General features: G+C 47.6%; 2 protein-coding genes across 21 annotated transcripts in view; one reads left to right on the top strand and one right to left on the bottom strand.

The window, feature by feature from the left end:
* TSPAN9 (tetraspanin 9) overlaps window positions 1-15,155 on the bottom strand; it is a 311,820-nt gene that overhangs the window by 151,950 nt on the left and 144,715 nt on the right. The window lies entirely within an intron of this gene.
* LOC146344370 (uncharacterized) lies at window positions 809-6,694 on the top strand. Its single transcript, XM_084859983.1, has 2 exons — window positions 809-6,525; window positions 6,581-6,694. The coding sequence occupies exon 1, from the start codon at window positions 4,488-4,490 to the stop codon at window positions 5,781-5,783; it is 1,296 nt and encodes a 431-aa protein (XP_084716109.1). The 5' UTR covers window positions 809-4,487; the 3' UTR covers window positions 5,784-6,525; window positions 6,581-6,694.

Genomic DNA, 15,155 nt, shown 5'->3' on the forward strand with positions numbered 1-15,155 from the left:
ACTGAGCCCTGCGGTACCCCACTCGTTACCCCTCCCCAGTTTGAGAAGGTCCCATTGATAAGCAGTCTTTGAGTCCGATTCTGTAGCCAACTGTGGATCCACCGGATCGTTGTTTCATCTAGCCCACTTTGAGCTAGTTTGCTCATCAGGATATCATGGGGCACTTTGTCGAAAGCTTTGCTGAAGTCGAGGTATATGATGTCTACAGCATTCCCACGGTCTACAAGGGAGGTTACTTGATAAAAAAATGAGTAGGGATGTACGAAAGTGACTTACCTTTCACGGATTATGTTGATGGTGGGGTGGAGGTATTCCGTCCCTCCCCCCGGAATCCTGGGGGGGGAGGCGCTCCGTTCCTCCCTCCAGAATCCTCAAACGGCCGGCTGTGCTCCGCGGCAGCTCCGCAGAGCAGCCGACCAGGCCCGGCCCACCCAGGCCAGAGCCGTCCGCAGCCGGATTTCTGGCCACAGAGGGCTCTGGGTAAAGAAGAAAAAAAAAACCGCGTACGCAAATGGCAGCGGCTATGGCCGCCGCCATTTGCGTTCCTTCTTTTTACCGTCTTAATCTACGTAAATATTTACGTAGACTATGACGGCGAAAATCAAGGGGAACGCAAATAGCGTAGCGGGTGCTATTTGCGTCCCTTTTTCATTCACCGTTTTAGCCTACGTAAATCTTTACATAGGCTAAAACGGCAAATCAAAAGGGGACGCAAATAGCGCCTGCTACGCTATTTGCGTTCCCCTTGATTTTCGCCGTCATCGTCTACGTAAATATTTACGTAGATTAAGATGGTAAAAAGAAGGAACGCAAATGGCGGCGGCCGTAGCTGCCACCATTTGCGTACGTGTTTTTTTTTTTAAACCCACCCCCAACTATGATAGGCTACGTAAAGATTTACGTAGCCTATCACGTCTTTTTTTTCTTTTTTTTAAAACCTAGCCATGATAGACTATGTAAATCTTTAGGGAGCCTATCACGTCTTCCCCCCCCCCCAAAGCCTGAAAATGGTGGCGGCGGTAGCCGGTCGGAAGACCACCCGCCGCTGCCACCCGGAAGATCCACCCCAGGTAAGTCTCGTCTAGGGCGGGATCCGCGGGGGGGCGGGGGGCGGCATGCCGTTCCGCCACAGATTTTGGGGGGCCGCCTGCACTGGCATTCGGCCTCACCAAGATCCGTGGCGGAATTCTCTGACATCCCTAAAAATGAGATCAGATTCGTCTGGCAGGACTTGTTTTTGACAAATCCATGTTAGCTTCGAGTAATCACGGCATTGTTTTCAAGGTGGTTCCAGATGGATTCCTTTATCATCTGCTCCAGAATTTTCCCAGGGATTGATGTCAGACTGACTGGTCTGTAGTTCCCAGGTTCCTCCTTTTTACCCTTTTTGAAGATAGGGACAACATTAGCCCTCCTCCAGTCATCTGGCACTTCCCCCATCCTCCATGATTTCTCAAAGAGAATAGACAGCGGTTCTGAGAGTTCTTCTGCCACTTCCTTTATGACTCTAGGGTGCAGTTCATCTGGCCCTGGAGATTTGAACTCGTTCAAAGTCATTAGGTGTTCCTTGACCATACGCCTATCGATCTCAAGCTGCAATCCTGCCCCTTCAGCCTGTACTTCGCCTTTGCTAGGGGGGTCATAGACACTCTTTTGGGAGAAGACTGAGCCAAAGTAGGAATTGAGCACCTCTGCCTTTTCTTTGTCATCTGTTATCGTTTTGCCATCCTTATTTAAGAGCTGAACAACCATTTCTTTCTTCTGCCTTTTACTATGCACGTAGCTGAAGAAAGCCTTTTTGTTGTTTTTAGCATCTCTCGCTAACCTCAGCTCGTTCTCAGCTTTAGCCTTCCTGACACCATCCCTGCAATTCTGTGCTACCTGCCTATACTCTTCCTTTGTTACTTGGCCTTCTTTCCACTTCCTATATGTGTCCTTTTTTTGTTTTCAGGTCATCCCTAAGCTTTTTGTGAAACCACATTGGCTTCTTCTGTTGTCTTCCACCTTTTCTTCTTGTTGGAATTGTTTGTGATTGTGCCTTGAGAATTTCCTTTTTTAAAAGCTCCCACCCATCTCGGACTCCTTTTCTCATTAGTGTCGCTTGCCATGGGACCTTACTGATCATTGTTCTGAGTTTATTGAAATCAGCTTTCCTAAAATCCAGGGTACGCATTTGACTACACTCGGCTTTTGCTTCCCTTAGAACCAACAACTCAAGTGCAACATGGTCGCTTTCCCCCAGAGTTCCTGTAACTACTACTTTATCCACTAAGTCATCTCTGTTGGTTAGGATCAAGTCAAGGATAGCCGATCCTCTAGTTCCTTCCTCTACTTTTTGTAGGAGGAAGTTATCCGCCACACAAGTCAGGAATTTCCTGGAGGGGCCATGTTTTGCAGAATTTGTCTCCCAACAAATATCGGGGAAATTGAAGTCCCCCATTACTACTACATCATGCTTCCTTGAAACATTGGCTATTTGCTTTTCAACAGTTTCATCCTCGTCTTCTCCTTGGTTGGGTGGCCAGTAGTAGACTCCGACCACCAGGTTCCTTTTATTCTTTGCTCCATTTATTTTGATCCAGATGCTCTTGATGGGGCTACCAAGCTCATCCTCCTGTATTTCTGTGCAGAGATATGTATTTTTCACATACAGTGCAACCCCACCTCCCTTTCTGTTCCTCCTGTTCTTTTTGAACAAGTTATATCCTTCAATTGCTGTATTCCAGTCATGACAGTCATCCCACCAAGTCTCAGTTATACCTATCAAGGCATAATTTCCCTCCTGTATTAAGAGTTCAAGTTCGTTCTGTTTGTTTCCCATACTCTGGGCATTAGTATATAGACATCGAAGACCATGTGCTTCATAGTCTGGCTTTCTTCCTACATGTGTCTGAAGACTATTATTGGGTGCTATCTTGGCACTATATCTTGGCGCTATCTTGGCACTATATTGGGTGCCAAAAACAACCCAGTGTTGGTGTCTGCCGGACACCCAGAGGCAGGGAGTTCCATAGGAAGGGGGCCGCCACACTGAAAGCTCTTCTCTGGGTGGACTCCAGTCGGGCCATAGGTCCATGTGGAAATGCTTTCTGATGACCTCAGCGACCGGGCAGGTTGGTAAGGGACAAGGTGCTCTCTCAGGTATCCTGGTCCCAAGTTGTTTAGGGCTTTGTACACTAGCATGAAAACCTTAAACCTGGCTCGGCAGCAAATAGGCAGCCAGTGCAGTTCCCTCAGCAAAGGAGTTTTATGCTGAAAAGGGGCAGCTCCCAACAAACAGGGCAGCCCCACATAGAGCGTATTGCTGTAATCCAGTCTTGAGGTTACTAGTGCCTGTACCACTGTGGCCAAGCTATCCCTGTCCAGGAGATGCCGTAGCTGGAGAACAAGCCAAACCTGATAAAAGCTGGTAACAGGTTTTCTGTTATATTAATTATTGGTTTCTGTATTTGTGTGTGTAAGTTGCTTTTAGATGGCTTTTTGCATTGGGAAGCAATTCATTCATTCATTCATTATTATTATTATCATCATCATCATCATCATCTGTCTATACTTAACCTGAGAAAAGCTGAATTATGGAACTCCCTGCTACAGGAAATCACTGTTGCAAAGCATTTAGCAATTTCTACATCTCTGAAGGTGATAAAAAATGACCATGGCCATGCTATAGCAAATCTTATCAAACAGAACTTCCCATATATAATAAATCAATAGAAACATTTACCAAACCCCTAATGCAAACAACAAATGGTTTATGTCTGAACAGCCAAAACATAAACATTTCTAAGGGAAAACTTCGTAGTTTTCCTATATTAAAGGAAACGGCAGAAGACAACACTGTAATGTTGAGATCAGGAAGAGACAGGCACAAAGATGAAGGATCCAACCCTCTGTGCCTCTCTAAAAGAAGTAAGATGGGTTTCTTATCAGCATTCTGATAAAATGCTGATGGAGTCTGAGCTGGCAGGGACTGACCAAGAAAGGGATCTTGGGGTTCGGTGTGTGGCTGCTGTGGAAAAGCAGGAACAAATTCCACACTGGGGGATCTTCAGGAAAGGAATAAAAAATAAAACAAATAATGGTTTTTTTATTGTTCTTTTTATTGTTTTTTGTTTGTTTGTTTGTTTTTAATTTCTGGGAGATTTTGCTGTGTTTTTAGGGGTGGGTAGCCTGCCTGATAGGCGGGAGCGAGGGGGCATGTGTCCACCTGATGGAGGCAGTGGGGGGACTGTTGGGGGCCAGAACATACTGAGGCTGGGCAGCAGGCGCTGGCGGAGCACTAGGGGCAGGCCATGCCAGGTAAGGGGAACAAGGGAGAGATGTGTAGTATCTCTCCCCTGCTCCGGGCCTTTCCAGAGCCAAAGGATGGCTGGGGGAGGCGTGACCCCATCTTCTGGCCTTCGTTTGCTGCTCTGCAATGCCAGGTCTGTTACCCAGAAAACCTCCCTCATCCATGACATGATCCTGGATGAGGGTGCAGACCTGGCATGTATTACGGAGACCTGGCTGGCCGAGGCTGCTGCTCCAACCCTTGCAGCCATGTGTCCAGCTGGATTTTTGTATGCATAGCAGCCGAGGGCTGGGGATCGGGGAGGGGGAGTGGCTGTTATCTACCGAGAGTCCTTGGACTTCACCAGACCCCCCCTCTCCGGGAGACCAAGGTTGCTGAGTGCATGTACTGGAGGTTGGGCCCGAAGGGGAGTCTGGGGATTCTGCTCGTGTACCATCCACCCCGCTGCACGACTGACTCCCTGGCCGAGGTGCTTGAGGTGGTCTCTGATGTGCGTGTGCAGTCCCCTAACTTATTGGTGTTGGGGGACTTCAACGTACAGTCAGAGGCCATCCTCACAGGAGCACCTCGGGACTTCATGGAGACCATGGCTTCCTGGGAGCTGCACCATATTCTAACTGGGCCCACCCATGTAGTCGGTCATGCACTAGACCTTGTGTTTGCTTCTGGAGAAGCAGGGAGTGATCTCGAAGTCGGGGGTATATCCACCATCCCCTTGTCACGGTCAGATCACTATCTGGTGACGTTGGACTTCTCGGTTCCACAACTCCTCCGCAGGGGTGGAGGACCCATTAAAATGGTCCGCCCCAGGCGTCTTATGGATCCAAATGGATTCCTGAACGCGCTTGGAGATTCTCTGGGGTACGCCAACGGCCACTCGGTCGAGACCCTGGTGGGTGGCTGGAATGCCGCAATCACTGGGGCATTAGATCAGGTGGCTCCGAAATGCCCTCTCCCCCTGAACAGGGCTCGGACTGCACCATGGTTCAATCCACAGTTACGAGCTCTGAAACAGGAGGTGAGACGGCTAGAGCGCCAGTGGCGGAAGTCTCGCTCCAAAGACGATCAGACACGGGCTAGAGCTGTATCTTCAGCCTATCACGTGGCGGTGAAGGCAGCAAAAAAGGAATATTATGCTGCCTCTATCGCATCTGCAGAGTGCTGTCCCAGGAGGCTGTTCCAAGTGGTCCGGAGCCTGGTCGGTCCTGTGGCTCCGGAACCACTGGAGCATTCTAAGGCCTCCTGTGAGGCCTTGGCAAGGCACTTTGCAGATAAAATTGATCAGATTAGGAGTGTTACTCTGCACGCTGTGGATACAGTTAGTGAGCAAGAGGCGGCCTGTGGCAAACCGGTTTTGTGGGATCAGTTCCAGCTTCTTCCTCCTGATGAAGTGGACAAGGTGCTTTCATCTGTAAGGCCGACCACCTGCTTACTTGATCCTTGCCCATCTTGGCTCATTATGGGCTGGGTGAGGGGATCAGGGCGGCGGTGAACGCCTCGCTTGAGGAGGGAGTGATGCCATCAGCCCTCAAGGAGGCAGTGATAAGACCGCTCTTAAAGAAGCCCTCCTTGGATCCTCAAGTTCTGAACAACTTTCGCCCAGTCTCAAATCTGCCATTTTTGGGCAAGGTGATTGAGCGGGTGGTGGCGGTGCAGTTGAAGGCACACTTGGAAGAAACTGATTATCTAGACCCATTTCAGTCGGGCTTCAGGCTTGGGCATGGGACAGAAACGGCCTTGGTCACCTTGGTAGATGATATGAAGAGGGCTCTGGATAGGGGTGAATGCTCCTTCCTTGTTCTCGACCTCTCAGCGACTTTTGATACCATTGACCACGGTATCCTTCTGGACCGCCTGGAGGGGTTGGGCATTGGAGACACCGTATTGCGGTGGTTCCGGTCCTTCCTCTCCGGCAGGTACCAGAGGGTAGCACTGGGAGAGGAGGTTTCGGACCCGTGGCCACTCCCTTGTGGGGTGCCACAGGGTTCCATCCTCTCCCCAATGCTATTTAACATCTATGTGAAGCCGCTGGAGACTATCATCAGGAGGTTTGGGGTGCGGTGTCATCAATATGCAGATGACACACAGCTCTACCTCTCATTCAAATCTTCACCAAGGTTGGCCGTAGAATCCCTGTCCAAATGTTTGGAGACGATGAGTGGCTGGATGGGGAGGAATAAGCTGAAGCTGAACCCTGACAAGACCGAGGTACTTTTGGTGGGAGACAAGAGGAGGTTGGGGGATGTTGACCTGGTGTTGAATGGGGTACGGCTACCCTTGAAAGACCAGGTCAGCAGCCTGGGGTCATTTTAGACTCCCAGCTATCCATGGAGGCTCAGGTGTCAGCTGTGAGCCAGACAGCGCTGTATCAACTCCATCTGATACGGCGGCTGCACCCCTTCCTTCCTGACCATCTGCTCCCATCGGTAGTACATGCCCTGGTCTCCTCTCATTTAGACTACTGTAATGCGCTCTATGTGGGGTTACCCTTGAAGACGGTCCGGAAGCTGCAGCTGGTGCAGAACGCGGTGGCTCGCCTGATTAAAGGCAGCCGCTGGCGAGATCACATCACTCCAGTGCTGAAGGAGTTGCACTGATTACCAGTTGTTTTCCGGGCCAAATTCAAGGTGTTGGTTTTGACCTTTAAAACCCTATATAGTTCCAGCCCAGCCTATCTTAAGGAGCGCCTCCAGCAACACCAGACAGGCCGCTTAACAAGATCAGCCTTGGATGGCCTTCTCTCTGTCCCATCAGCCAGGACAGCTAGACTGGTGGGGACGAGGGAGAGGGCCTTTTCTGTGGTGGCCCCCACTCTGTGGAACTCCCTCCCTAGGGAACTCCGCCATGCCCCCTCTTTAATGAGCTTCTGTCGTGCATTAAAAACATGGTTGTTCAGGCAGGCATTTGGGGTGGGTTAGGGTATTTTAGAAAACGTTTTTATTGTAGAATTTTATTGTTTTAAACTGTTTTATTATACGCTGTACATCGCCCAGAGTGGCTGGGTGACCAGCCAGATGGGCGATTAATAAATTTAACAATAAATAAATAAATAAAACTGGCAGTATGATAATGCCCTTATACAAATGGACAGGGTTGCATCCTAATTCTTCTAGAGCTCTTTATATAGGGTAATCCAGACTTAGAGAATATTTTCCTTGCAGCTGTGGCATATACAACAGTGGCACCCTGTTTAATTTGAAACTGTGTTGCCTTGATTCTTAAGTTAACTAGTTGAGCACATATATCAATCTTTCATGCAGGCATTGCTGCCATACATGCCATAGATACTTAACCTTGCATGATACTTAACCTTGCACATGCAGCTCCTTGAAATGAGAGAGCAAAATTGAAAAGTGCAGGCAATATAAAACTAGAAACGCATTCAAATTAATTTTATTTTCTGAGCTGGCCCTACCTGTATTATCATTTAAGAAGTACAGTGTTATGTCACATGAAGTGCATTACAATTTTTGAATCCAGGATGTCAAGACCAGATGATTTTGAACAGATAACAAAGATGCTTTTCTCGTAACACATTCTCAATAAAAACAAGTGATTATAAAATGTGAGGCTATCCCTGAAGAGTGTTTGGGAACATCAATTTGTGCAAAATGCAGCAGCTAGGTTGCTAACCAGTGCACAGTATTGGGATCATAATACACCTGCCTTGAAAAACCTACACTGGTTGCCAATTGCTTTCCAGGTGTTGGTTTTAACCTTTAAAGCCCTAAACAGTTTAGGACCTGGCTATCTAAGGGGCTGCCTGTCTTACTATGAACCTGCCCAAGTATGAAGATCTGCAAGATAACCTCTTTTGAGGGCGCCATTACCCTCAGAAGCCCGTTTGTTAGGCACATCTGACAGGGCTTTCTTCTGTGTTGCCCCCAAACTCTGGGATGCACTCCCACAAGAACTACAATTGGTGCTCACTCTCTTGGCCTATAGAAAGGGTGTGAAGATTACTCTCTTCAGTGTAGCCTTTTAAAATACGTAGCTTTTAATTAAGGACTGAATGCATTTAGGGCACAATCCTATGCATGTTTAGACAGAAAAACATCATAGAATCATAGAATAGTAGGGTTGGAAGGGGCCTCTAAGACCATCAAGTCCAACCCCCTGCTCAATGCAGGAATCCAAGTCAGAGCATCCCTGACAGATGGCTGTCCAGCCTCGTCTTGAGTGCCTCCAGCGTGGGAGAGAACACCGCCTCCCTAGGCCATGGGTGCCACTGTCGTATTGCTCTAACAGTCAGGAAGTTTCTCCTGATGTTCAGCTGGAATCTGGCTTCCTGTCACTTGAGCCCATTATTACATGTCCTGCACTCTGGGATGATGGAGAAGAGATCTTGGCCTTCCTCTCTGTGAGAAGCTCTCCCCACTGCCCACCCCCCGCCCTGCACCTTGTCCCTGTTATGGATCCCACATTGGGGGAAATCCAGAGGGCCAATGTCATTTTCTTCCTTCTGCCTTGGTTTGCACCGTGGACTCTCCTCAAGAGCAAGCCCACCTTAAGCTTTAAAGCAGCCCCCATGAAGTGTGCCTTTGATGGACAGAGAAAGCAACACACTCCCTCCTAAACACACACACACACACACACGCGCGCTTACCCCACCATCTCCCACAGCTCTTCCCTGCCCCCCCAGTGATGATCTCCTGCAAGCCGGGAGGGTGCACAGTTGGGCCAGGTTGCACCTCTGCCCGGGGGGCGGGGGGCTCCACCCCAACCGCTCCCCCTTGCTCTCTCCACCAAGAGCCAAACATCACCACCAGCAACCTGAATGCATGGCTCTGTGCTGAGGGGGGTGGGCATGGCATCTGAGCCTGGCCCAAAACTGAGCGACTTGGCAGGATGGGGCCAAGCAGAAAGGAAGAGGAGCACCAGATGGATGAGGACAGAAAGCAGACTCGGGGCGCTTGTGCAGCTCAGACGGAGTGAGAGCTAGAGAGAGGGAGGGAGGGAGGGAGGGAGGGAGGGAGGCTGGAGGGGAGGCAGAGGCCCCACTCAGCATTCCTGAGAGTTGTAGGACTTTTCTCTGACTAAACATGCATAGGATTATGCCTTTGTTTTTATTGTTTTAAGGCTTTACTGTTTTAAATTGTTGTACAGCACTTTGATGGCCTTGCAGAAGATAAGGCAGTATATCAGTGTTAATAATAAAAATAAATGGACAAACCTAATAACCTCAGAATCCTTCCTGTGCAACCACGTGAACCCACTTTCCTAAAGGTAAGAAGAAAACCAACAAACCCTTTTGTCTGTTTGTATGAAGTCAAATAGAGTTCAGAACTTCTCTTACCCACCACCCTCCCCTCTTGAGAATATCCCAAAACTTGCTCTAGATGGAACAAAGAAGAGAAAGAAAGACAAGTAGAGGGGAGGGGAGGAAAGAAGAGGGAAAAAAAGAATAGTGACTGGAAATGGATTGGAGAGAGAAAGAATTCCCAAAGCAAAGTGGTTCCTTTCATAGGGGTAGCACTTCAGAGAAATTTGGGGTGGGGTAGAAGGTGTGGGAAGGTCTAATACCTTAATTAACTTTAGGAAGGGAGGTGACAGAGGGCTTTTTCTTTTTTAAAACTGTAAAACTTATTTAAAATACTTGCAGTTGTTGGCAGTGCCATAAGGCACTTCGCACACAGCATCCCCAACACTGCCTGGAACACGATGTTACATAGTCCTAACCTCCTTTTGGAATAATCTGCTGCCTGCAGCTACGTGGGGAAAGTTTAAGGTGGAGAGGGGAAAAGGACGTTTGTGGAGGCTAATTAAATCCTTTCCTATGCTGAAGCCTCCGAGCTTCTGCAGGAGCCAAAAGTTCCAGTTTGGGGTAGAAAAATCAGATGTTATGTGAAACACAAGCATTTCACAGGGAGCTCTTCTGCCCTTCCCTTTCTCTCTTCATACTTTCTTTGCACGAAAGCTCCCAGCAGTGTGCATGTAAGAGAAGAAAGGTTGGGAGAGAGGGAAAAAAACAATGAGCACACTGTGAAAGGAAAGGTGGCAGTTTCTCCTATAGTTTAAAAGCTGCTGCCGTGATGTTAAGCTCTCTATTGGACTGCTAAGGAAGTGAGTCCTAAGGTCACCTAGTCACTGCAAAGCTACTGAGTTACTGAGAGAAGAGGAAGCCTTGTAGCAAGGCTGATGGTATCACTGGGACAGCTCAAAAGATTTGGGGCACAGCTCGGAAGATCTGGGGCACAGCTCGGAAGATCTGGGGCACAGCTCGGAAGATCTGGGGCACAGCTCGGAAGATCTGGGGCACAGCTCGGAAGATCTGGGGCAGAGCTCGGAAGATCTGGGGCACAGCTCGGAAGATCTGGGGCACAGCTCGGAAGATTTGATGCACATGCCCTAGTGCGCCCTCTTATAGCACTGCTCTTGATGTTGGCTCAAACTCCAAAAAGACCTGGTTCGCAGGATACAATAACATACCATGTGTGATCAGCCGCGGTGAGTTGTTGTATTGTGTGAACTCAGCACGGTTTCTGTAGGGTGGCTTATTTGTTTTAGGCTGTTCAAACCCATGGTGGCTTGTGTGTAAAACTGAACCTGGCAGGGCAATTTTATCATGGGTTGCTGAGAACAGCTAGAGAGCTGCCTGGCCAGAGCGGCAAAAACCTTGGCTGCTCCTTGTGATCTTGCTCATGCCTCTGCCATCCTCCCTCATTCCTTCTCAGTGCCCTTGGCCACATGCCCCTACAAATCACAAACAAAGGACACTGAAGGTTGTCCCAATGCGTTCACAACCTCTAAAAAAAAAAGAAAAGAAAAAAAGTGGGCAATGGAGGGAAGCAATAAGCAGGAAGGGAGAGGGGAGCTGAACGTGGCTGGAGAGAAGGCATTTTGCCAGCTGATGTTCTTACTTTGGGAGTGGGTGTGCTTACTCTAGGTGATGTGAAGCAGTCTTTGTTTAAAAAGGTGTTTTTTAGCTAGCAATGTAAGCATTGGAGTGAAAGAGGGGGAATATGGGGATGCTTGGCTAAATATCGGAGAGGTGGATTTGCTCAACAGCGAAAGTCCCCCCCCAAAAGGTGATGAATGCGTTCATAAGGGCTCAGAAAATTAACTCCATCTGGTGAGCTGATGCAGGGGGTGGGGGGAGTTTCCCTTGGTAGGTGGCAGTCCCAATGGACCAACTGCAGAAAGGGTGCCGACATAGCGACTGAGACTATGAGGAGTTCTGCCAGCCCGGGATACATGCCAAAGCCGGTGAGAAGACTGAAAGGGAATGAGCGGGAGAACAAGCCATGGCAAGCCCTATTGTCTGTCAGGAGTACTGTGGGTTGTTCAGCGAACAACCAACTCATGGTGGCTTATTCACAGGATAGCTTAGCATCATGTACAAATCTGCCCAAAGCCAGGAAACTGGAAGCTAAGGCTGATGCCTTAACAGACGTGCCCCATGCTCAGTGATGATCTTGTGCAATGTCATAAGTTGTGCTTGCTTATAACTTACCCTCCGTACACCATACTTTTCCTTGGTCTTTCAGACTCAAATCCAGATTGGGAGGATGGGATGCACTGTGTTAGCAAAGATACTGACGCCATGCATTGTTCTGGTGGGTAACGGTCCAGAGGCTGTGAGATTTTACCTGGGCTCCTGCTGGCTCCCTGAGCTGCCCTTCAGCCTTACTTCCATCTGCTCCTCCTCCCCCTGGCAAGTATTTAAGGCGTGGCTGCCACAGACTGTGTTTGGTGAGGGTCAAGAGGCTATGAAATTTTACATCCACCCTTCGAGATGCACGAGGGACACACAAGTCTTTTATTTTTTCTCTCTCTCCTTTTATTATTTATTTATTTATTTATTTATTAAATTTATTAATCGCCCATCTGACTGGTCACCCACTCTCCTTGTCGGGCTGGGCTGTCTATTTTGAAGATGTTTTTAACTCGGAAGCAGCACAAATTAAGGGTGGATAATTTTGTGTCTGGAACTTCCACTAAACTTAAACAGCTTTGTATTGATGATTTTACTGCTTGGTAAAAGCTCGGATAGAATTAGGGATGTACGAAAGTCACTTACCTTTTCAAAGGGTGACATTCGCGGTGGGGGGGAGGTGCTCCGTCCCTCCCCCTGAAATTCTCCCCAGCTGGCTGCGCTCCGCAGCAACTCCGTGGAGCCGCCGGCCGGGGCCACCCGCAGCCAGACATCCGGCCGCTGGGCTGCACAAGGACACAAACAGCAGCCGCCGTAGCCACCGCCATTTGCGTCCCTGTATTTTGCCGTGATAGGCTACGTATATATTTACGTAGCCTATCACGGCAAAAAAAAAGGGAACACAAATGGCAGCGGCTATGGCAGCCGCCATTTGCGTTCCCTTTTTTTTGCTGTGATAGGCTACGTAAATAATTATGTAGCCTATTACGGCAAAAGACAGGGGTGCAAATGGCGGCCACTATGCCATTTGCGCCCCCGTCTTTTGCCATGATAGGCTACGTAAATATTTACATAGCCTATCGCGGCAAAAAAAGGAAATGCAAATGGCGGTGGCTACGGCAGCCACCATTTGCGTTCCCTTTTTTTGCCGTGATAGACTACGTAAATAATTACGTAGCCTATCACGGCCTCGGCAGGGACGCAAATGGTGTCCCTGCGTTATCCGTGATAGGCTACGTAATTATTTACATACCCTATCATGGCGATAATGAAGAAGCGAATGCCAGCCGCAGCCGCAGACGCCATTCGCAGAGCAGCACGAACGGTACCAGGGACGTGTCCCGTTTCGCGTGCCTTTCGCAGGGTGGGGGGGCGGGGGGCTTTGTTCTGCCACGGATTTTGGGGGGCCGAATGCACTGGCATTCGGCCTCACTGAGATCCGTGGCGGAATTCTCTGACATCCCTAGAATGCATAGTATAGGTTAGCAAAGGTACCACCTAGTGGTCACCAGCATGGTTAACAAACCATGTCAAGGAAGCTATTAGAGAAAAGAAGTCTTCCTTAAGAAAATGGACGTTCTTGACCAAATGAGCATAAAAAAGAACAAAAACCTACAAAAAAGAAATTCATGTAGCCAATCAAATTTGACTATGTGACAGTGCCATTGACCTGCAAATAAGCTAATTCAGAATGAGGGCAAAGACTGTTCAGGAAGCACTGACCTCACTATGAATTTGCTTGTTTGTTCTCATGATGTTACAGCCAAATCTGACTGGCTACTTGAAAACACATCTGCTTCTAAGAAAAAAAGGCAATATTTTTTAAAAAAGGAACGGCAGCACTTTTAACAGATTTAATAATCCTCTGTTAATAATCACCTGTAAAAGGATTATACTTTTAATGAGAAGTGGGGAAGTTATGTAGAATAACTTATTTTACAGGATGGATGGGATTGGATTGGATATGGAGGAATGTTCCACCTAGATTGATCTCAGCAAAATTGAAGGAAAGTTTCTATAAAATCCAATATCAACTGTATCTAACACCTCATACAATTTGTAAATTTGCTTTATAAAAATAGGTTATGATGTATGCTGTTGATGTTCTGCCTCACAGCAGACATTTTAAAATATCTTTTGAATGTCCCAATAGTTGATAAATTTTGGTAATGTATTACTGAGAAAATCAATGAAAATTAAAGGATATCCACCAGCTGATCCTAAAGTGATTTTACGATGTCATTTGAAGGAGATAGTGGTAGGATTTAGAGTTAAGAATTAATTGACTAACTACAGCTAAGATCAGTATTGAAAGAAATCAAATACCCTACTTTTATCAGATTGTTTTTTTAAAATATGGCATCTTGCAGTTATGTCCAAGATAACTTATTTCTTGAGGAATCAATGGGAAGTGGAAAGTTGATACTGATGTGTTTATGACAGGGGAGGGAGGCATGAAGGACAAGGGAAGGGGTGTAGCTTTTTATGGATTTGGACCCTGGCTGGAGATTCTGAATCCTTCACTAGTTGACGGCACTAGGCATGACAGCCTATGTGTGTGGAGAGTGTGATGCATTCCCCCTCTTTTGAGTCTACCTGAAGAAATGCCAGGAGGGAAGGCAGACCAAAGCTAGGGTGGGCACGAAGGGGAAATGCATCAGCAAAAAAAGAGGACAAAAGGGGACAGATTTGCATAAAAATGGCATGTGCTAATTTATATGTATAGATGCAAATTTAGAAATAATCACTGCAGTGTAAATGGAAATACAACACATTTCACCATAGTGGGAATGAGAATGCCTGCTCAGTGTGCTGTCCAGGTGCTAACCTGCCTTTCAAAGAGAAGACTGTCCTCTGTAACGTAGGCCACATGGCCTCCATACACAAAGTTGAGGCAGTGAAGTTATAGGAGTCCTAAGATTTTTTATTTACCATAGAACACAGAGGGACAGTATTCCTCTGTTGCTCTGTGTGGTTCATAGAATCACAGAATAGTAGGGTTGGAAGGGGCCTACAAGGCCATCGAGTCCAACCCCCTGCTCACTGCAGGAATCCAAGTCAGAGCATCCCTGACAGATGGCTGTCCAGCCTCCTCTTGAATGCCTGTGTGGTTCTTAGCCACACTGATGGTTCTTTGGCCATCTGGTCTTCCTTTCTTTTAGAGATTAGAAATGTCTGAGCTAATGGATAAGGAAGCTTATGGTACTTAATTTTGTGGCTGGGATCATGATTTACACTATATTCATCTTAAGTGCATAATAAATTTGACACACACACCCCCATCTACTGATGTCAGCAAGAAACAGGCCTGGATCAACTCACAGGAGGACTCCTCTAGCAATAAAGTAAGGCTAGTTGCTTCATAAGACAATACGGGCCAAGGTCAATGCTAGTATTGTATTGTTAATTATTTGTCCATAGCACAAAGGCCTTTACAAATATAAATTACAATACAGGTGTATATAAAATAAACCCAAAGCAGAGGAAGCT

This window comes from Heloderma suspectum, chromosome 5 (genome assembly GCF_057233095.1).
Source record: "Heloderma suspectum isolate Gila_16-S chromosome 5, 16-S_ref, whole genome shotgun sequence".
Taxonomy (NCBI): domain Eukaryota; kingdom Metazoa; phylum Chordata; class Lepidosauria; order Squamata; family Helodermatidae; genus Heloderma; species Heloderma suspectum.

Coding starts and splice junctions, on each gene's coding strand:
- LOC146344370 (XM_084859983.1), top strand. CDS start 4,488: ATGTATTACGGAGACCTGGCTGGCCGAGGCTGCTGCTCCAACCCTTGC.